The following is a 21,644-nucleotide window of genomic DNA, read 5'->3' as shown; positions in this document are numbered from 1 at the left end:
TTTTTAATTAAAATTGACTATCACAGGCTTACCTTAAATTATGAATGGGGGGTGGGGTGGAGGACCAGGCAGTGGCACACTGGGTTAAATGCACACAGTATGAAGCTCAAGGACCTGCTCAAGGATCCCAGCTCCAGCCTTTAGGTTCATGATTGGTCAACAATTTGTTTGGCTTTGTATCTTAACTCTATTTTCAGCCACCAGGTTCTAGATGCTACCATGATGCCAACAAGACTTCCCTGGACAGACAATCCCACCAATGTGTCCTGGAGCTCCAATTCCCCAGAACCCTGACCCACTAAAGAAAGAGAGAGGCAGACTGGGAGTATGGATCTACCTGTCAACACTCATGTTCATCGGGGAAGCAATTACAGAAGCCAGATCTTCCACCTTCTGCATCCCACAATGACCTTGGGTCCATACTCCCAGCGGGTTAAAGAATAGGAAGCTATCAGGGGAGGAATGGGATACGGAGTTCTGGTGGTGGGAATTGTGTGGAGTTGTACCCCTCTTATCCTATGGTTTTGTCAGTGTTTCCTTTTTATAAATAAATAAAAATAAATTAAATAAAATAAAATAAGACAACAAACAAAAACTTTGCTATGACAGAGAACAAAAAGAGGGGATCTCAAGGAAGGGAACTGAGAAGGAGCCAGGAAAGCAGGAGAGCCCAAGACAAGAAACAGGACAGTCAAGGGCTATTGAAGGCATCTGCAAAACACATATTTGTGGGCAAAGACAGAGAAAGGGCTATGATAACACTGAAGGGAGCAACTGAAAGGGCCAGGTGACCAAAAGGTCACCCCCAGGCAGAGCATCTTACCTTTCTCTAAGGGCAGGGTTTCGCAGGTCTGAGATGAGAGGCATGGTTCTCTTGAACTGCTCTATTTTTGAGCGAGTGGTTTCAATGATTTCCCAGTTTCGGTCCTGAATGTAAGTGGGAAGAATCAGACCTGGTATCTCCCCCATACAGACACCATCCGTCTTCCTCAGTCAGTTTATCTTTTGTCCCCCTTCCCTCCATCGTCTGCACACCTTATACTCTTTGGCTAATCTTGTGAGGCGCCGGAACAAGCCATGTGCCATGGTCTCCATGGCCTCTGTCTGCAGGGTCAGGAACTGGCCCATCTTCCACTGGTTCCAGTTCTCTTCCCAGTCCCGTGTGATCTCCCAGACTTGCTGCAGCGCATCCAGCTCCTTCGGGGACAAGAGCAGAAAGAAGGTTAAGAGTCAAGACTCCTGCCCTTTTAGGACCTCTCTTATGAACACTGGTCCTTTGCTCCTCTCATTCTTTTTTTTTTTTCAATATTTATTTATTTTCTTTTTGTTGCCCTTACTCTTTTTATCGTTGTAGTTATTATTGTCATCATTGTTGGATAGGACAGAGAGAAATGGAGAGAGGAGGGGAAGACAGAGAGGGGGAGAAAAAGATAGATACCTGCAGACCTGCTTCACCCCTGCAGGTGGGGAGCCGGGCGCTCAAACTAGGACCCTCACGTTAGTCCTTGCACTTTGCATCATGTGTGCTTAACCTGCTGTGCTACTGCCCAACTCCTTGCTCCTCTCATTCTAAGAAGCTTTTCCTTCCAGGCGTAGAACTGCTTCCATACTTCACATTTTCCCCTCTACTCTCTTGCCTTAAGAGTTCCTCAAGCAACAAACAGATGAAAAGACCTTTAAACTCACTGGTCATAAGGGACAAGCAAATCAAAACCATAATTAGATCTCACTTTATCCCATAAGGGTGCCTAGGACCAAAAAAAGTGAAGAATCTGTACTGTCAATGATGTGAAGACATGGAAAACCCCATACGTTACTAGTGGGGGTACAAAATCATGGGGTTGCTGTGCAAAGTCGCTTGATGTTTCTTCAAGAAGTTTCAATACAGAGTCATCAGGGCTGGGTGATAGCGCTCCTGGTCGAGCACACACATTACAGTATTCAAGGAATGGGGCTCAAGCTTTCAGCCCCCACCTGCAGGAGCAAAGCTTTGCGAGAGGTGAAGCAAGATTATAAGTGTCTCTCTGTCTCTCACCCTCTCTCTTTTCCCCTTCCTCTCAATTTCTGTCTGCCTCTAGTATATATATAAATATGGTAATAATAACATAGAGTTATCAAATAATCCATGATTCTTCTTCCACATACACATAAGAATCAGGTCTAGTGTTCAGACAAGTACGAATACACACATGCTCACAGTAGCACAGCTCAAAACAGCTCAGAGGTGGAAGTAACCCAAAGGTTCACCAGCTGACTAATGGATAAGCAAATGAGGTACATGAACACAGTGGGAAATTATTCAGCCATAAAAAGGAGTGAAATATTTTTTAACTTTAAAAAAAAATTTTTTAACTTTATTTATTGGATAGAGACAGCCAGATATCAAGAGGGAGGAACTTAGGGAGGGAAAGCAGCCCCGCTTCACCTCTCACAAAGCTTTCCCCTTGAAGGTGGGAACCAGGGGCTTGAACCCTGGTAACATTGTAACATGTGCACTCCACCAGGTGTACCACCACCCGGCCCCATTGTATGATTCTAGTTAGATGAAATGTCCAGACTAGGCACATGTACACATGCAGAAACTAGAGGAGTAGTTGTCAGGGGTAGGAGGAAAGGGGTTGGGTAGGGTCTGCTGACAGACACTGGTTTTCCTTTGAGATGATGAAAGTCTTCTGAAAAGAGAAGTGGTGATGGTGACTGTACATCACTGCTAATGTACCAAATACCACTGAGTTGCTCACCTTCAAAGGGGTATTTTATCACCTGCCTTTTCCTTCCAGCTTTCAAATGCTCCCCATACGCTCGTCTTCCCGGTGGCGGCTGTCTAGGTCTAGGATGCTTCTTCCACCCCCATCTCTCATGCTTAGTTTCCATGAAGACCTAGCTCAGTACACACCTTCTCCAGATTCTGCAGGTCCTTGGAGACTGGCTGTTCGATCTTGAAGATTCCCAAGTTGGAACGGAGACTATTCTCTTCTTCCCGCATGGTGTTCAGCATGGCCCGCACTTGTGCGATCTGGTCCAGAGCAGCCTGGTGCCCCACAGTACTGGTGAAGGGTCCTGTGGGAGGTTCAGGAGGAAGTTCTGATTCCCATTCGAGGCTACAGCCCCCTGAAAGGACCATCCTGACTTTCCTACTTCTCTGGAGTAAAATTTTTTAAATATTTATTTATTTATTTTCCTTTTGTTGCCCTTGTTTTTTATTGTTGCTGTAGTTATTATTGTTGCTGTAGTTATTATTGTTGTTGTTACTGATGTCATCGTTGTTAGATAGGACAGAGAGAAATGGAGAGAGGAGGGGAAGAGAGAGAGGGAGAGAAAGATAGACACCTGCAGACCTGCTTCACCTCTTGTGAAGTGACTCCCCTGCAGGTGGGGAGCTGGGGGCTCGAACTGGGATCTTTATGCCGGTCCTTGTGCTTTGTGCCACCTGTGCTTAACCCACTGCGCTACTGCTCGACTCCCTCTGGAGTAAATCTTACCTCTCTGTTCACATTGCAGAGGAAAGAGATATAATGAATGTACTGAGAGAAGGGACATTAGTCTTAGCAAAAACTACTAGATGTTGGACAGAGGACAGCTCACCCAGTGGGTGCACACTTCACCATGCACGAGAACCTGGGTTCCATATGGGGACACCTGCATGGGAGAAACTTCACAAGCAGTGGGGCAGTATTGTGGTGTCTCTCATTCTGTCCCTCTTTAAAAAGTCTTTATTTATTTATTAATGAGAGGGAGAGAGAGGAAGGGAGAAAAGGAGGGAGGGAGGGAGGGAGGGAAGAGAGAGCAGAACATCACTTTGGCACATGCAATGAATGCCAGGGATCAAATGTGGGACCTTATGTTTAACAATCCAATGTTTTATCTACTGTGTCACCTCCAGGGCTATTCTCTTCTCCCTTTCTGTCTCTCACCTTCTGTCTAAAGAGAGGAAGGGGGGCCAGGTGGTAGCTCACCGGGTTAAGTGCACATAGTATGAAATGCAAGGATCCATGCAAAGATTGGAGCCCCCGGCTCCCCACCTGCAGGGGGGTCGCTTCACAAGTGGTGAAGCAGGTCTACAGGTGTCTATCTTTCTCTCCCCCTCTCTATCTTCCCCTCCTCTTTCTTTTTAAAAATTTTTTAAATATTTTATTTTCCCTTTTGTTGCCCTTCTTTTTTTTCCCCCTCCTCTTTCAATTTCTCTCTGTTTCTATCCTATTTTTTTTTAAATGGAAAAATTGCCTCCAGGAGCAGTGGATTCACAGTGCCAACACCAAGTCCCAGAGATAACCCTGGAAGCAGAGAGAGAGAGAGAATCTCACATGCATGTAGCCCCAGTTATAATAGTGGTGGCAAAAAAGAAAGAAAAACAGGGTTTTTAACATTTTGTTTTTAAGAAAATCTACTAAATTTGACTAAAAAAATGAGAAACAGATGGGCCACAGAGAGTTAGTAAGAAAACCAGGAAGGCTGGAAGCAGAGCTGCTGCCTTCCAACCCCAAACCAGCCACAGCAGGTGTGTCACTGAATGAAATGCCAGAGCTCTCTCTCCTCGCCAGCACTCTCCAAGCCCCAGACTTTGCGAATCTGGGTTAGAAGAAAGGCAGAAGACGTTGAGAGGTTGAGAAATGGGTACCTTTGTATTCAAAATCTTCCAGAAGGTTATGGGCTTTCTTTTTGAAATCATCTGCTGCGTGAATAAGTCCTGTCTTGAATTTCTCCTTGTGTTTCCTCAGCATCACTTCGCTGTCAAGCAGAGTCTGCTGGAAGACGGCCCACTCTCCATTGAGACTTTCCAGCATCTCCAGAACCTGGGGACATCAGAGTGGGAAGGGGAATCCATGAGCATGAAGTTTGGCCTCAACTGCGCTTGCTTTCAAGGACCCTTCTCTCTGACTCTCCAGACAAGACTCTACACGTCAAGTTCTCCATGCAGGAGAACCAAAGAAATCAAAAGAATCCCTAAGGGGGTCAGGTGGTAGCCCAGTGGGTTAAAAGCACATGGCGCAAAGTGTAAGGACAGCTGGGAGGACCCCAGTTCGAGTCCCCGGCTCCCCACCTGCAGGGGGGTTGCTTCACGAGTGGTGAAGCAGGTCTGCAAGTGTCCCCCTCTTTGTCTTCCCCTCCTCTCTCCATTTCTCTCTGTCCTATCCAACAACATAACAACAATAATAATAACCACAACAACGATGAAACAACAAGGGCAACAAAAGGGAAAAAAATAGCCTCCAGAGGGAGTCGGGCAGTAGCACAATGGGTTAAGTGCACACGGTGCAAAGCGCAAGAACCCGCGTAAGGATCCCAGTTCAAGCCCCCGGCTCCCCACCTGCAGGGGAGTTGCTTCACAGGTGGTGAAGCAGGTCTGCAGATGTCTCTCTCTCCCACTCTCTGTCTTCCCCTCCTCTCTCCATTTCTCTCTGTCCTATCCATCAATAACAACTACAGCAATAAAACAGCAAGGGCAACAAAAGGGAATAAATAAACAAATAAACAAATAGCCTCCAGGAGCATGGGTTCATGGTGCAGGCACTGAGCCCCAGAGATAACCCTGGAGGTTTAAAAAAAAAAAAAGAATCTATAAGCTGAGTAGAGTGAGTCAAAAGGTCTCCCCACCACCTCTGCTTCAGGTCCACACTACACCACTGTTCCAAGAGGTCTCAGTCTCTTTTTCGCTCTTTCCTTTTAATTTCAGAGAGAGAGCGAGGAGAAAGGAGAGACACCAAAATGCCACTTCACCATTCATGAAGCTTCCCTGGTACACCTGCTCCCATATGGTATGGGAAGCTCAAACCCAAATCCTCATGCTCTGTGAAGTGTGCACTCTACCAGGTGAGCTATCTCCCAGCACTTCTCAGAGGTTCTGGAATCTTGAGCCTCCTCCCCCTCTCATTCCTCTGTTCTCTCTCCTGATAGCACAGAGGGGGCACAACTCCAGGGGGAGTTCATCTCCCCACTGCCTGCTGCTGGGATGAGGCCGCCTCTAGTGGACTAAGCACAGCTGAAACTCACGGTGTCCTGAACTGGCACCTCGTACTTCTCAAGAATGGCAAATTGCTCGTGGATGGGAGGGATCTGAGTCTCCATGCTGGGCTGGTCATGCTGCAGGGTCTCCATCAGAAGCAAACTGACCCCCAGCTCCTCCAGCGTCTGGGGAGGGTGGCTGATCCTGAAGACAGGCCCCAAAGAGTGCTGGGAGCAGAAGGGCCTCGGCCCGCCCGCCCCCGCAGAGCCCACGCCAGGCCCCCAGCCCGTACTTCTCTGCATTCTCCTTCAGGTAGTTGTGCAGCTCCAACAGGCGCCTGGCTGCCATCTCCTTGAGCAGAGTTGTGAACTTGTTCTGCCACTCATTGCAGTGCTGCACCAGGGAGAACTTGAGGTGGGAGCAGTCCAGCAGCACAAACTGGATGTTGAGGACTGTTTCCTCCTTCTGCACGTTGTTAGCAACCTCTGTGTAGCTGGAAAGGCCCATGTCCCCATGGATTGCTTCTTTGTAGACATGCCAGCTGCCCTGAGGCTAGTCCCATCCCCTCTCCCCACCATCCAGACCTGTGCAGTGGCTCTGAAGCATAACTCCTCTGTGCCTCCCATTTCAACCCAGCCTAGGTACAAGGCAGGGAGCATGTTCTTTCCCTTACTGCTGCCTACATAAGAGCAATCAGACTCGTTAGTCTGTCTGCAAGGCTTGAGTCCCAAAGATCTGGGCTGAGCTCACACTGTGCTGCTCACTAACTCTGGGACCTCAGGCAGACAATTTAATTATCTATGACTCCGTTTCCTCATCTATGCACTACAAATCCACTGCTCCTGGAGGGAATCCCTTTTCCATAGTTGTTGTTGCTGTTATTATTGTTGCTGTTGCTGGATAGGACAGAGAGCAACTGAGAAAAGAGGGGAAGACAGAGAGGAGGAGAGAAAGATAGACACCTGCAGACCTGCTTCGCTGCTTGTGAAATGACCCCCTCCCTGCAGGTGGGGAGCCGGGAGCTTGAACCTGGATGTTTGTGTTGGTCATTGCACTTAGTACTGTGTGCGCACCACCACCCAGCCCCTTACAGCTACTTTCTATTTCTCTCTCTCACTCTCTCTCTCTCTCATTATTGGATAGGACAGAGAAATTGAAAGTGAAGGAAGAGACAGAGAGAGAGAGAAAGGTTGACACCTGCAGACCTGCTTCACCACTTGTGAAGGGTCCCTCCTGCAAGTGGGGGTGTGTGTGTGTGGTGGGAGCTCGAACTGGGATCCTTGTGTGGGTCCTTGTGCATAGTGCCATGTACTCTAACCAGGTGCACCACTGTCCAGCCCCCATCTGTTATTATTATTATTTTTTGCCTCCAGGGTTATTGCTGGGGCTTGATGACTGCACTACAAATCCACTGCTCCTGGAGGCCATTCCCCCCCATTTTGTTGCCTTTGTTGTTGTTATTATTGTTATTGCTGTTGTTGCTGCTGGATAGGACAGAGAGAAATTGAGAGAGGAGGGGAAAACAGAGAGGGGGAGAGAAAGATAGACACCTGCAGACCTGCTTCACTGCCTTTGAAGCGACCCCCTTCATCTGGGGAGCTGCGAGCTCAAACTGGGATCCTTACACTGGTCCCTGTGCTTTGTGCCATGTGTGCTTAACCTGCTGTACTACAGCCTGGCCCCCATCTGCTTTCTTTTTATTAAAACTGTTCACTTCACCTATTTAGAAGATCCCTAGTATTTTTTAAAGTTTATTTAATTATTACTTAGTGAGTGGGGAGAGAAAAGAATCACAGTGAGAGAAAGCCAGAATGTCACTCTGGAGCATGCAGCGCTAGGGCTCGAACCCAAGACTTCATGCCTACAAAATTCATTGTTCTAATATGCTTGGCCACTTAGACTGCTCTTAGCACTTCTTTCTTTTCTCTCTTTTCTTTCTTTCTTTTTTTTTTAAACAGTTTACTAAAGCCTTTAGTTTTAGTTTTATTTATTTTTTTTAACTTTCTTTTTTTTTAATTAAATAATTTATTTCTTTATTGGGGAATTAATGTTTTACATTCAACAGTAAATACAATAGTTTGTACATGCATAACATTCCCCAGATTCCCATTTAACAATACAACCCCCACTATGTCATTCATCATCTTTCATGGACCTGTATTCTCCCCACCCATCCTCTTTTTTTCTTTCTTTCTTTCTTTCTTTCTTTCTTTCTTTCTTTCCTTCTTTCTCTCTCTCTCTCTTATTTTTTTTAATATATATTTATTGGGGACCAGGAGGTGGCGCACCTGGCTGAGTGCACATATTAAATATATATTTATTTGCTTACTGGATAGAGACAGCAAGAAATTGAGAGGGGAGGGGGTGTCAGAAAGAGAGAGAGAGAGAGACTGAAAGACACCTGCAGCCCTGCTTCACCACTCTCAAAGCTTTCCCTCTGCAGGTGGGAACAGGGGCTCGAATCCAGGTCCTTGCACACTGTAACATGTGCACTCAACCAGGTGGGCCACCACCAAGCCCCAACTTGGATTTTTTAAATTCTATTCTATGCTTTTTTTATTTCTTAAAGTATTTTATTTATTTTATTTTTGAGAGAAATACAGAGAGGGAAAGACACAGAGAGAAACACCAGAGCACTGCACAGCTCTGGCTCATGGTGGTGCGGGGGATTGAACCTGGTATCTGGAGCCTCAGGCTTAAGAGTCTCTTTGCATAACCATTATGCTATCTACCCCTGCCCTCTTTTTTCTCTCTTTCTTTCTTTTTTCCTTTCTTTCTTTCCTTCCTTCCTTCTTTCTTTCTTTCCTTTTTCCCCTCCAAGGTTGTTGATAGGGCTGTTTCAGCGCTATGAATCCACTGCTTCTGGTGGCCATTTTTTTTTTTTTTTTTGGATAGGACAAAAAGAAATTGAGATAGGAGGGGGAGATAGAGAGGGAGAGAGACACACTTGCAGAAATGCTTTACTGCTTGTGAAGCACCCTCCTTGCAGGTAGAGAGCAGGGGCTGGAACCCCACTCTTAGCACTTCTAAACAGAAAGTCCTGTGAATATACCCCACAGCTTTTCTCCTAACTCTCCAACTTATCAGATCTGTGCCCTTGAGAAACCAAAAGCCAGTGTCCCATGCAGCTCTGTTCCTACAGCCAAAGACACACATTTTTGCACCACCTCCAGGCCCCTCCCCCTTCATCCCCAGCCCTCTTTCCTGAACCCCCTAAAACAGAGCCTCCGCTCCTGCTTCTAAAGCCCTTAGAAAGGATCACGTCACGGCGGCTTCACTCCTTACCGAGCGATGTCAGCGTCGAAAGAAGAGACCGGAGGGTTGAGGCGCTGGTAGCGACGAATGAAGGAGTCCTTGTTGATCTCCCAGATCTCACGGTACATATCCCAGGTCTTGAGGTAGTTCTGCAGCAGGCTTGCATTGTTAGTCATACCGCTGCTAATCTGGGCCTGTATCTTCCTGATGTCCTCATCTCGCTCTGCAAGATACAGCAAAACGTTTCTCTTCTACTTCCATTCCAACTCAGACCCCAGCCTGGTCCTGGCCAGTGCCCCATCACCTCCACTCCCACATCACCCCCCACCCCAGGGAAAGACAACACGAGCATAGGCATCAGAAAAGGCAGAAGGCAGGGAATGAGAGTGTGACCCTCTCCAAGGGGCCACACGCCCCCCCTGTTGCTATCGAGGTGTTATTATATCTCAGCTCCAGGTCCAAACTTGTCTTCTCTGATCTCCCACCTCCAATCCCAATTCTCCTGAGCTCTAGTCACTTCATCCCCATCCCACCCCACCGCCACCCCCAGCTTTGCTTCTTGCCCCAGTCTGGCCCCTTGACCTGCATTTCCCCACCATTCTGGGAGCCAGGTGTGACTGGAAACAGCCCTGGCTTCTCTTCCCATCTCCGCCTGTCCCTGAGCCCCATCTCACTGTGCCTGTGCGCGGTGCCCTCCCCCCATTGCCCACTCACCCACAATTACGTGGATGGGGTCACGCTGAAACTTGCGCTTGATGAGGATTTCAGGGAGGTGCTGGAAGACTGAGATGGTGGAGAAGAGGTGGCTGCCTATGTCGTTAACCACACTTGCCAAAGTCTGTAGAGTGGGTGAGAATTCCACCTGTGGGAAACCGAGGAGAGGGACTTCCTTATGCAGGCCGTGGGGGAGACAAGCTTCAAGGCCAGGAAGCCCAGACGCCTCAGGACCAGGCCTAAAGCAAAGGATAAAGTCAAGGCCAGGGGCCAAGCTGAAGGACCTAGGGAAGCTGTGTGTGACAGTTTGGGGGGCAATCGGGGTTAAGCGGCCCCCACCTGTGCCGTGCCTCCCTGTACATCATTCTGCAAAATGACAAGAACTCGGAAAAGTGGGTTTGGAGTGGTCTTCCCATCCCCATTGATAGCCTTGGACAGTTCCAGTAGTGACCACTTCACATTCAGGCGCAGGGCATCCTCCATCATGCGGTCCAAGCGAATGGTGTACAGCATCCACTGCTGCTGGATCTGGGAGGGAGACAGAGGAGAAAGAGCCACTCAGGGAAGACAGGGCAGGTCCTGGGGAAACGAGAGTAGGCAGCAGGGAAGGGTACAGGCTGGTTAGATAGAAAGGTGGGGACTAAATCCTGAGGGAAGGAGCTTCCAAAGACTGGAGGTTTGAGTGAATCCACACTAGAACAGGAGGTTTGAGAAGCACACCCTGGAGCAGAAGGGAGAGGCCAAGAGGATGGTCTGACAGGACTGGGGGCTGGGAACTTGTCTAACCACATGACCCTGGCCACAGAACCCCTACCTCAGGGCCATCATTCTTGAAGACTTCATAGGAGTTGGTCATGATGGCCACCACATCCTGGTGCAGGCTCAGCAATCTCTGCTGCACGGTTGCCCGGTGCTCTTTCTGGTCCTCCTCAAATTCCAGGTCCCTATACACCCGCTTGCCACTAATGCGCACGAGCAGTGTCTCTGATATCTCCTGGGCTCGCCAGCCAATAGTCAGAGTGGTTGCCTTGAATTCATTCACAATCGTCTGCACCTGGAGTCAAGCCCCACCCAGGGGAAGGGAGTCAGCTAAGGAAGAGACCTCTCTCCTGATGCTGTCCTCCCACCTATCTTCCAGCCAAAGCTGCTGGCGTGAAAAAAATAACTGTAACTCCTGACGTCCTACCCAGGTCAGGGAGATAGCACAGAGGGAGGGCAGAGGGAGTCTTTTGCAAATCCAAAGCCCCAGGTTCAATCCTGAGCATTACTTATTCCAGTGTGGTGCTCTGGTCTCTCCCCATTGCTGCAGTAAATAAACAAACACATCTATAAAAATAAAAAGTCTTGGTGTATTGCATCAAAGTAAAAGACTCTGGGGTGGAGGGGGGAGGTTCAGGTCCTGGAACATGATGGCAGAGGAGGACCTAGTGGGGGTTGTGTTGTTATGTGGAAAACTGGGAAATATTATGCATGTACAAACTACTGTGTTTACTGTCGACTGTAAACCATTAATCCCCAAATAAAGAAATTTAAAAAAAATAAAAGTGAAAGTCTGGCTGGGCAGCGGCACACTGAATTGAGTACACACATTACCATGCAGAGGCCCCACGTCCTGTTCAGATCCAAGACCCCAGTCCCCACGTGCAAGGGAGAGGCTTCATAAGCAGTGAAGCAGGTCTGCAGGTGTCTATCTTTCCCTCCCCCTTTGTATCTCCCTCAGTCAATTTCTCTCTGTCTTTTCAAATAAAATAGAAAAAAGAAAAAGAAAACGGAGAAAATGGCCAATGGGAGTTGTCGATATAATTGGTAGTGCTGGCACTGAGCCCCAGCAATAACCCTGGTGGCAGATAAAAATAATAATAATAAATAAAATGAATAAAAATAAAAAGTCCTTCCCTAAGGACATTTAACTTCCTTCTCATGAATCCCTGGTCTCTCCAAGGCTACCCAAGACTCAGGTGCTAACTACCCAGGTCCCAGTCTTTCAGTCAGCCCTGCAGATCTTTCTGGTCTAATGAATGTGGCCCACCTTGCTGGCATGTATGCGGCACTCAGTGATAAAGAAGGCACTGGCCCCCTTCAGGGCCCAATTCAGTTTTTTGAGTCCAGGGTGGATCTTCTTATCCAGAAATCGGATCCGTTCTTTGAATAGGGCCTGCTCATCTGCAGACAGCATGGCAATGATCCTGTGCAGAAGAGAGGACCACAGGCTCATGGAGACAAGGTCTCCAGGCCCCTCTTCCGTGCCAGGGAGTCCAATGGGGAAACCTCAATATTCAAGAGTCTAGATGGTTTCCAACAAAGCTTTCTGTGGTGATAGGAATGTTCTCCTATTTGTGTTGTACAACTAGGAGACAATATAATTTATGTGGCTTATGCAAATGAATAACTTAAATTCTAAGATGTATTTAATTTAAACCAACTAAAATAGAAACAATCCCATGTATTTAGTGGCTACCATGGCAGTAGAGTACAGTTCTAGACACCAAATCAAACGGTCAGTTCTGGGACTGAAGAGAGAGATAGCTCACTGGGTAGGGCGGCCTGAAATGTCAGGCATGGGATACAGGTTTGAGGCCCAGCACAACACGGTTATAGAAGAATTTTCAGCGCTGTGGTGCCACTCCCTCTTGCTTTCTGTCTCTATTTGAATAAAAACATGGCCTCGGTTAGTGAGATCACGCATGCATGAGGCCCCAGTTCCACACACACACACAAAATTAATGGGGCCAGGCAGCGGAACACCTACATAGAACACACATTACCAAGTGCAAGAGCCTGGGTTCAGGCCTCCAGTTCTCATCTGCAGGGGGAACCCTCAGGAGCAGTGGAGCAGTGCTACAGGTTTCTCTCTGGGTCTCCTCCTCTCTCTCTCTCCCCGTCTCTCTCTGTCTCTCACCCTGTGTAAAAAAAAAAAAAAAATGGCTGGCTCCCCACCTGCAGGGGAGTCGCTTCACAGGCGGTGAAGCAGGTCTGCAGGTGTCTGTCTTTCTCTCCCCCTCTGTCTTCCCCTCCTCTCTCCATTTCTCTGTCCTATCCAACAACGACGACATTAATAATAACTACAACAATAAAACAACAAGGACAACAAAAGGGAATAAATAAATAAATATAAAAAAAGGAAAAAAATGGCTGTGGTCTGGGAGGTGGCGCAGTGGATAAGGCTTTGGACTTTCAAGCATGAGGTCCCAAGTTTAGTTCCCGGTAGCACATGTACCAGAGTGATGTCTGGTTCTTTCTCTTCTCTCTCTCTCTCTCCTGTCATTTCTCATGAATAAATAAATAAAATCTTTTTTAAAAAAATGGCTACCAGAAATGGTGGAAATGTGCAGGCTTTAATCCCCAGCAATAAGCCTGGTGGCAGAAAAAAGAAAAAAAATGAAAAAGAGAAAATAATAAGAAAGATAGAAAAACTTTTATGGTGGGGAAGATAGCACAATGATTGTGTGTGTGGGGGAGAACTTTCATGCCTGAAGAACCAAAGGTCTCAGGTTCAGTCTCTAGTACCACCATATGGAGAGAGAGGGACAGGGAGAGAGAGAAAGCAGACTTTTAAAGCCTGCAGAAATAGCTCAGCTGGGGGGGGGGTTGGGCAGTAGTGCATCGGGTTAAACACACATGGCTAGAAGCTCAAAGACCAGTTTGAACCCCCAGCTCCCCACCTGCAGGGGGTCACATCACAGGTGGTGAAGCAGGGCTCTTCCTTTCTATAGATTTCTCTCTGCCCTACCCAACAACAACAGCAATGACAACAATAAAAATAACAACAAGGGCAACAAAATGGGAAAAATGACCTTCAGGAATGGTGGATTCGTAGTGCAGGCACCCAGCCCCAGTGATATACCTGGAGGCAAAAAAAAAAAAGAAGAAGAAGAAAAGAAAGAAAGAAAGAAAGAAAGAAAGAAAGAAAGAAAGAAAGGGAAATGGCTCAACTGGTAGAACATTATTAGACTCTCACGGGTTCAATTCCTAGCACCGCATATGCCAGAGTGGTGCTTTGAGTTTCTCTCTCTGCTTCGTGTGAAACTCTTCCTCTCTCATATGTAATACATGAAATAAATATTTAAAAGAAAAACACATTCGTTCCATTCCTGGAATTTTTTATCTGAGAAATGTGTCCAACTCAGAACAAAGCCTTATTGCAGAGATGAGAACCAGAGGCTGCGTGGTGGTGAACCCGGTTGAGTACACATGCTATAATGCACAAGGACCTGGGTTCAAGCCCCTAGTCCCCACCTGCAGGAGGAAAGCTTCACAAATGGTGAAGCAGGGCCACAGGTGTCTCTCTGTCAGCAACTGTCTCTCTGTCTCTTTCCCTCTTCACTTCCCCCTTCTCTCTCAATTTCTCTCTGTCTCTATCCAAAAATAAATAAATAGACAAACAAACAAATAAATAAATAGAAAAAGAAATGAGAACCACAGGGGTTAAGTGAAGGGCATTTGGTCAGGGAGGTAGCTCAGTGGTAGAGTACCTGTCTTGCAAGTGTGAGGCTCTGAGTTTGGTCCCTGACATGACAAGGAAGAAGTAAGGAGAACTCCACAGATGGTGGAGTGGGGCTTTGCATAATCTCTCTCTCTCTCTCTCTCTCTAATTCTAAAACACTGGAGAGGGGGAACTTGGCTAGGGAGGCAGCTCAGTGATAGAGCACATGCAGGAGGGTTCTATCTCTAGCACAGCGTAAAGAGAGAGAGGGAAAGGGGAGGGGAGGGGAGGGGGAGAGGGAGAGAGAGAGAGCGCACGCGTGCAGGGGTATCATGAATCTGACGTTTTGTGCCCATAGTACTAACACCATCCAGGTCCAGTCCAAGAGAAGCAGCCTAGGCCTAGGGCACATATAGTCCATGTGCTCTGTGAGTTTGGACGGCGTCTGGTGGCTTTTGCTTTCTACCCCAAAGCTGGAAGACAAGAATAATCACAGGATCCTAAAAGAAAATATGGGAAACCTTCCTTTTCTTCTTTTATTATTCTAATTGCCCCCAGGGTTACTGCTGGGACTTGGGACCTGCACAACAAATCCACCAAATCCAGTGGGTTTTTTTGTTTTTTTTTCACTTGATAGGACAGGGAGAAATTGAGAGTGGAGTAGGAGATCGAGAGGGAAAGAGGGGCCGGGTTGAGTGCACATGTTACAATGCTCCAGGACCCAGGTTCAAGACCCTGGTCCCCACCTGCAGCAGGAAAGCTTTGCAAGTGGTGAAGCAGGGCTGCAGGTGTCTCTGTCTCTTCTTTATCTCCCCCTTCCCTCTAACTTTCTGACTATCTCCATCCAACAAATAAATAAAGATAATTTAAATTTTTAAAAATTTTTTGAGAGAGATGCAGAGAGAGACAGAGAAACACCAGAGCACTCCTCAGCTCTGGTTTATGGTGGTGCGGGGGACTGAACCTGGGACTTAGGAGCCTCAGACATGAGAGTCTGTTTGCATAACCATTATGCTATTTTCCCTGCCCGATAATTTAAAAATTTAAAAAAAGAGAGGGAGAGAAAAACAGATACTTATGGCACTGCTTCCTTCACCACCCTTCACCACCTGGGAAGCTCCCCTCTGCAGATGGTGGCAAGTGGCTTGAGCACGGTGATGTGTGCGATCAGCCAGGTGTGCCACAGATCAGCCCGTTTCTTTCTCACTTTTTGTCCTTCCTTCCTTCGAGCTGGGCAGAATGCATAGGGCAGGTACTGCAGGCGATAGACAAATTCATGGGGCAATGACAGAGAGGAGAAAGGGCTGCTGTGCGGACTAGGGTCTGACCTGTTGTAGTCTCGGGCCACAAGGAGCAGATTTTCACGTAGGATGCGCAGGTCCTCAGCACGTTCAGCCACGTTCGCCACGTAGTGGGGTATTTCAAACAGCAGCCGCTCCCAGTAGTCAATCTCCACAAAGAGAATCATCAGGGACCTTGGGCAGAAAGAAGAGAAGAGAAGAGCAGCTGAGGAGACCACCTGAAGTTATAAAGTAGAACTGAGAGTGGAGCTAGGGGCTTAGAAACACAAGACATTTAAAGATAAGAAATGAAGCAGAGAGGGCCAGGCGGTGGTGCACCTCATTAAGTGCACGCATTACAACACACAAGGACCCAGGTTCAAGCCCCTGGTCCCCATCTGCAGGGGGGAAGCTTGATGAGCAGTGAAGCATGGCTGCAGGGGTCTCTCTGTCTCTTTCCTTATTTTCCTCCTCCTCTCTCAATTTCTCTCTTCTCTATCCAATAATAAATAAATACATAAATAAGTATTTTAAAAAAAAAGAAATGAGGCAAAGGGCTGGTGAGACAGCATAATGGCTAGGCAAATGGCTTTCATGCCTGAAGCTCTGAGAAACCAGGTTCAATCCCCAGCACCATCATAAACCAGAGCTAAAGAGTATATGGGATGGAAAGGCAGAAGAAGGTGGCAGGGAAGTAAAACCAGGGGAAAAGGGGGGGTAGGGCGGTAGCACCGCGGGTTATTAAGTGTATGTGGTGCAGGGACCGGCATAAGGATCCCAGTTCTAGCCCCTGGATCCCCACCTGCAGGGGAGTCGCTTCACAGGCGGTGAAGCAGGTCTGCAGGTGTCTGTCTTTCTCGTCTCCTCTCTGTCTTCCCCTCCTCTCTCCATTTCTCTCTGTCCTATCCAACGGCAAATGACATCAACAATAGCAATGAAAACCACAAAAAGGCTGCAACAACAAGGGACACAAAAGGGGGAAAAATGGCCTCCAGGAGTGGTAGATTCATGGTGCAAGCACTGAGCCCCAGCAACAACCATGGAAGCAAAAAAAAAAAAAAAAAAGTCCAGGGGAAAAAGACTGACTGGACAAGCTAATTTCCGTCCCCAAAATAATAACACAACAGTAGTAGGGGGAGAGAGACTCATTTAGATGAAGCCTGCAAACACAGGAAATCAACAGAAAAATTTTACAAGTGATGGGACTGTGAGATAGCTTGCCTAGTAGATCACACACTTTGCTCGGCACAAGAACCCAGGTTCAAGCTCCCAGCCCTTGGTGGAAGAAGGAAAGAAAGGAAGGAAGGGAGGAAGGCAGGGAGGGAGGGAGGGAAAAGAAAAGGGGGGGAGTCAGATGGTGGCACACCTGGTTGAGTGCACATGTTACAATGTGTAAGGACCCAGGTTCGATCCCCTGGTCCCCACCAGCAGGGGGAAAACTTCACAAGTGGTGAAGCAGCGCTGCAGGTGTCTCTCTGTCTCTCTCCCTCTCTATCAACCCCTTCCCTCTCAATTTCTGGCTATCTCTAGCCAATAAACAAATAAAGACAATAAAAATTTAAAAAGAGAGAGAGAGAGAGAGAACACAGAGAGAGAGAGATTAGATAGGTTTACCATGGGTTAAAGTTGAACCCTGATCTGGTGATAGAGAGAGACAGCTAAGAAGCCTGTCTGAAGGTCAGGGACCAGTGGCTCCAAGCATCACAGGAAGGTGGTGAAGGAAGGTCATCTGGGAGTTTAGAGAGCAGCTTTGGGGCTGGGGTGATAGTACAGTGGTTAAACTTAGTGGTTATTCCTGCCTAAGGCTCCAAGAAGCAGTTCTCCAAGGTTCTTCCCTACTCCACCCAGTGCAGCAAGTGCCCTGCTTCCCCCAGCCCCCAGCAAGAGGCTGGAGGTTTCTGTCTGGAGTCAGCAGCAGAGACAAACAGGGTCTTTGGACCATCCCCACCCTCCACCCCAGTCTAGTCAAAGGAGAGAGTAGTGTGCCAGGAGCAGTGGGTATTCAGTAGTCATTGTACATAGCCAGTGTGAAGACCTCCAGCCTTCTTTTACTTAGGCATCAAGAAACTAGCACTGGGGAGTTGGGTGTAAGGATCTCGGTTCGAGCCCCGGCTCCCTACCTGCAGGGGAGTTGCTTCACAAGCGGTGAAGCAGGTCTGCGGGTGTCTATCTTTCTCTCCCCCTCGTCTTCCCCTCCTCTCTCCATTTCTCTCTGTCCTATCTAACAACGACGACATCAATAACAACAACAACAATAACTACAACAACAATAAAAAGACAACAAGGGCAACAAAAGGGAAAATAAATAAATAAAATTTTCTTAAAAATTAAGAAAAAAAAAACTAGCACTGGCAACTGGGCCTAGACCCTCCTGAATGAAATTTGATAGGTCATTGTCTATGGCTTTTCTAATGAGCCTACAAGGAAAAGTCCCAAGGATGATGATCCCAGATGTGAACCCGTTTTGAGTCAAACACTCCCCCTTGTCTCTAATTGCCAGGCTGAGACTTGTAGAGGAAAATTAAACAGCCTGACTCAGCCATTCAGTGACTGCAGAAAGACATCTGCAGATCACGGGAGCAGATGACTGCAATCTCCTGTTTGAAGACTTCTGCCCACTGATGAGAGACAGGCAGCTGGATGTAAAGACCAATTTGAACGCACAACCTGATCACAGATCTTCTCCCTGTTTGAGCCTTTAAAACTTCCCCATGCATCTTGACCCTGATTGAAAACACTATGAAACACTGTCCCCTTAGTGTGGGCTCAAATCATGATTCCTATTATTGAATTTATTATTCCTTTATTGATTCTATTTTAGTTTGGTTATTTCTCAGTCAACACAGGAATCCCTCCCTCTGGAGATGGCCCACCTCCATGAGCCTCAGTGAAGTTCATGACTGGTAAGTCCACTGCTCAGCAGAGCCGACCCTGCTTTCTAGCTCCCCTCCCTTAAACATGGACAACCTAGCATCACAGAACTTTGGTCTAAAAATAACAACACTGGTCTCTGACTTTCCTAGCTCAAAAGGCAGGAGCAAAAAGAACTAGAAGGAAATAGAAAGATACCATCCACCCCAATAAGAAAACCAAAATTGAGTAGATAGCATAATCATTATGCAAAGAGACTCTCATGCTCGAGACCCCAAAGTCCCAGGTTCAATTCCCTGCACCACCAAGCTGAGCAGTGCTCTGGTGAACAAATTAAATAAATAAATAAATAAATAAATAAATAAATAAAGGGGGTAGAGGGTCGGGTGGTAGCGCGGCGGGTTAAGCTCAATGGCACAAAGTGCAAGGACTGGTGCAAGGATCCCGGTTCGAGCCCCTGGCTCCCTACCTTCAGGGGGTCACTTCACAAGCAGTGAAGCAGGTCTTCAGGTGTCTGTCTTTCTCTCCCTTTCTCTGTCTTACCCTCCTCTCTCCATTTCTCTCTGTCTTATCCAACAACAATAGCAGCAATGGGAAAATGGTGGCCTCCAAGAGCAGTGGATTCATAGGATAGGCACTATGGATAACCCTGGAGGCAAAAATTAATTAACTAAAAAATAAAAATATGTCTGGGAGGTGGCACAGTGGATGAAGCACTGGACTCTCAAGCATGAGGTCCTGAGTTCAATTTCCAACAGCTATTTACCAGAGTGATGTCTGGTTCTTTCTGTCTCCTATCTTTCTTATGAATAAATAAATAAGTTCTTTAAAAAATAATAGTAATAAAATAAAAATTTAAAAATTGACAATAGCAGATAAAAAGAATAGAAGAACATCCAGGAAATGATAACAAGATGCTACAAAGGGGACAGCAGGAGAGTTTATGAAAGTTAAAAATAATGACAGAAAATTATCATTGTCATTATTGTTGTTTGTTTGGGTTTGTTTACCAGAGCACTGCTCAGTTCTGGCTCATGATGGTCCGAGGAACTGAACCTGCCTGGAACTTCAGAGTCTCAGGCATGAAACTGTTTTACCATTATACTATTAATATATAATAACCATTATACTATTAATATATAATAACCATTATACTATTTCAGTGATCCCAATGACAGAAAAACTTAAAGGCAAGATTTATGTTGACAGAAATCTTTCAGGAAGTAGATCAAGAAACACAAAGATGGGAAGCAATGAAGACATTAAAAAAATAAAGAAACAGAAATTCCCCATTAGGGCCAAGAGAAATGCAGTAGCAGCACCAAGGACTTGCATGGGAGAGGTCCCAAGTCCCAACTCCTGCATCACCGGTAGCCAGAGCTAAGCAGTGCTCTGGAAGGGGGCTATGGGGAAAGGAGAGAGAGAGAGATATCACTCATTTATGTGACCTGGGAGGTGGCACAGTAGATAAAGCATTGGACTTTCATGAGGTTCTGAGTTTGATTCCTGACACTACATATGTAAGAGTGATGCTCTGGTTCCCTTGTGCTCTCTCTCTCTCTCTCCCTTTCATTAATCAATAAACAAATCTCCTAAAAAAAAAAAAAAAGAAGAAGAAGAAGAAAGAAAAAAATCTTCTATGTATGATTTTATGTTGGTCACATGTTGGAATGATGTCATCTGGGAAAACTGGGTTGAATATTAAAGTAAACTTTCCTATTTTCTTTTCCTTTATCAAAACAATACCAGAAAATTTCAAGTTGTGTGTGTGGCCCTTATTGCATGGGTCCCTTGCCCCCTCCCATCTTGTGAGTTTCTCCTTTCCATTCTAGCTGTCACTACACTCTAGTCTCTCCTGCCCATCTTTTTTTTTTTAATATCCTATTTGTTTTATCTTATTATTGAGAGAGAGAGAGAGACAGACAGAAAAACACACAGAAAAACCAGAGCACTGCTCAACTTTGACTTACAGTGGTGCTGGGGATTGAACCTGGGACTTCAGAGCCTCAGGCATGAAAATCTTTTGCAAACAAAAACAAAAAAAAAAGGAGGAGGAGGAGATCTTTTGCATAACCATTATGCTGTCTCTCAAGCCCCCCAACCACCTGTTGTTTGACATCATAGAGTCAGTGTGGATACTGACTCCCGCCCATTCTTTCTGCAGATCAGCCTTCTCCATCACCACTTTCTACTCTACAGACCCCCTCTTACAGCTCTCTTGTGGTTCCTCATTCCTTAGTCTAAGACACTTGGCTAAACCCCAACCCTCGTTAAAGCCACTGTCCTCCCTGCTGAGTCCATGTGAAGGCAGCCTAGAAAATAACTAGCCCAACAGATCGCCGCACTGTACATTCACGGTCTCTGAATCCAACCGGCTCTCTCTACACTGCACCCCTGGGGTTTCCCCAATCTGCTCTCCCTCCTGTTCTCACAATGATGGCAAATCCTTTCTATTTACTCAAATCTGGCCTCTCCTGCTACAGTAAACACCTTTTACAACACATACCAAGGTCATCAGGCAAATGTTCTAGTCACTTCCTGCTACAAGAGTTATAAATGTGCACTGTAGCAAAGGACTCTGGAACAGGGGGGTGGGGATAAGAAGAAAACTGGAGCGGGCTACTACATAATGAAATTGTGTTCATATGTCAATAAGTGCATTGTAAAGTAATAACCCTTCAGTAAAAAAAAAAAAAAGTCAAAAAAATTATAAATGAAGCTCAGAGAGATAGTTCACCCTAAGTTTGAGCCCCAGAAGCATGCACTCCATGGGGAGAAGGGGAGCTCCGTGGACAATGGAATAGTGGTGTGGTGTCTCTCCTCCCCCTGCCTATTTCTTCCCCCTCTTCTATGTCTCACTCTCACTCTTCAAATAATAGGTGAAAACACTGGGCCAGAAGAGGTTGTTCGATGGTGATATCACACATGCACCAGATGCTGAGCTCATCTCACAATGTCTCATTAGAAATAGTATAATGTGGGAGGAGGGAGGTAGCACAGCGGGTTAAGCGCAGGTGGCGCAAAGCGCAAGGACCAGCGTAAGGATCCCAGTTCGAGCCCCCAGCTCCCCACCTGCAGGGGAGTCGCTTCACAAGCAGTGAAGCAGATCTGCAGGTGTCTGTCTTTCTCTCCCCCACCCCCCGTCTTCCCCTCTTCT

At 46.7% G+C, this 21,644-nt stretch overlaps 1 protein-coding gene across 2 annotated transcripts in view; it reads right to left on the bottom strand.

The window, feature by feature from the left end:
* Window positions 1–21,644, bottom strand: part of DNAH2 (dynein axonemal heavy chain 2) — a 140,962-nt gene that overhangs the window by 68,769 nt on the left and 50,549 nt on the right. For both annotated transcript variants that reach the window (XM_060204320.1, XM_060204321.1), the window contains exons 15-26: window positions 15,665–15,811; window positions 11,943–12,099; window positions 10,728–10,967; window positions 10,253–10,441; window positions 9,914–10,061; window positions 9,230–9,422; window positions 6,237–6,437; window positions 5,992–6,148; window positions 4,619–4,793; window positions 2,897–3,060; window positions 1,036–1,197; window positions 824–927 (exon numbers count right to left, since the gene is read on the bottom strand). In XM_060204320.1, coding sequence (XP_060060303.1) covers window positions 824–927; window positions 1,036–1,197; window positions 2,897–3,060; window positions 4,619–4,793; window positions 5,992–6,148; window positions 6,237–6,437; window positions 9,230–9,422; window positions 9,914–10,061; window positions 10,253–10,441; window positions 10,728–10,967; window positions 11,943–12,099; window positions 15,665–15,811 — 2,037 coding nt within the window. The remainder of the gene's footprint in view (window positions 1–823; window positions 928–1,035; window positions 1,198–2,896; window positions 3,061–4,618; window positions 4,794–5,991; window positions 6,149–6,236; window positions 6,438–9,229; window positions 9,423–9,913; window positions 10,062–10,252; window positions 10,442–10,727; window positions 10,968–11,942; window positions 12,100–15,664; window positions 15,812–21,644) is intronic.

This window comes from Erinaceus europaeus, chromosome 12 (genome assembly GCF_950295315.1).
Source record: "Erinaceus europaeus chromosome 12, mEriEur2.1, whole genome shotgun sequence".
NCBI classification, from domain to species: domain Eukaryota; kingdom Metazoa; phylum Chordata; class Mammalia; order Eulipotyphla; family Erinaceidae; genus Erinaceus; species Erinaceus europaeus.
Note: the sequence above shows the minus strand (reverse complement) of the source record. Positions and strands in the feature narration are given on the sequence as shown.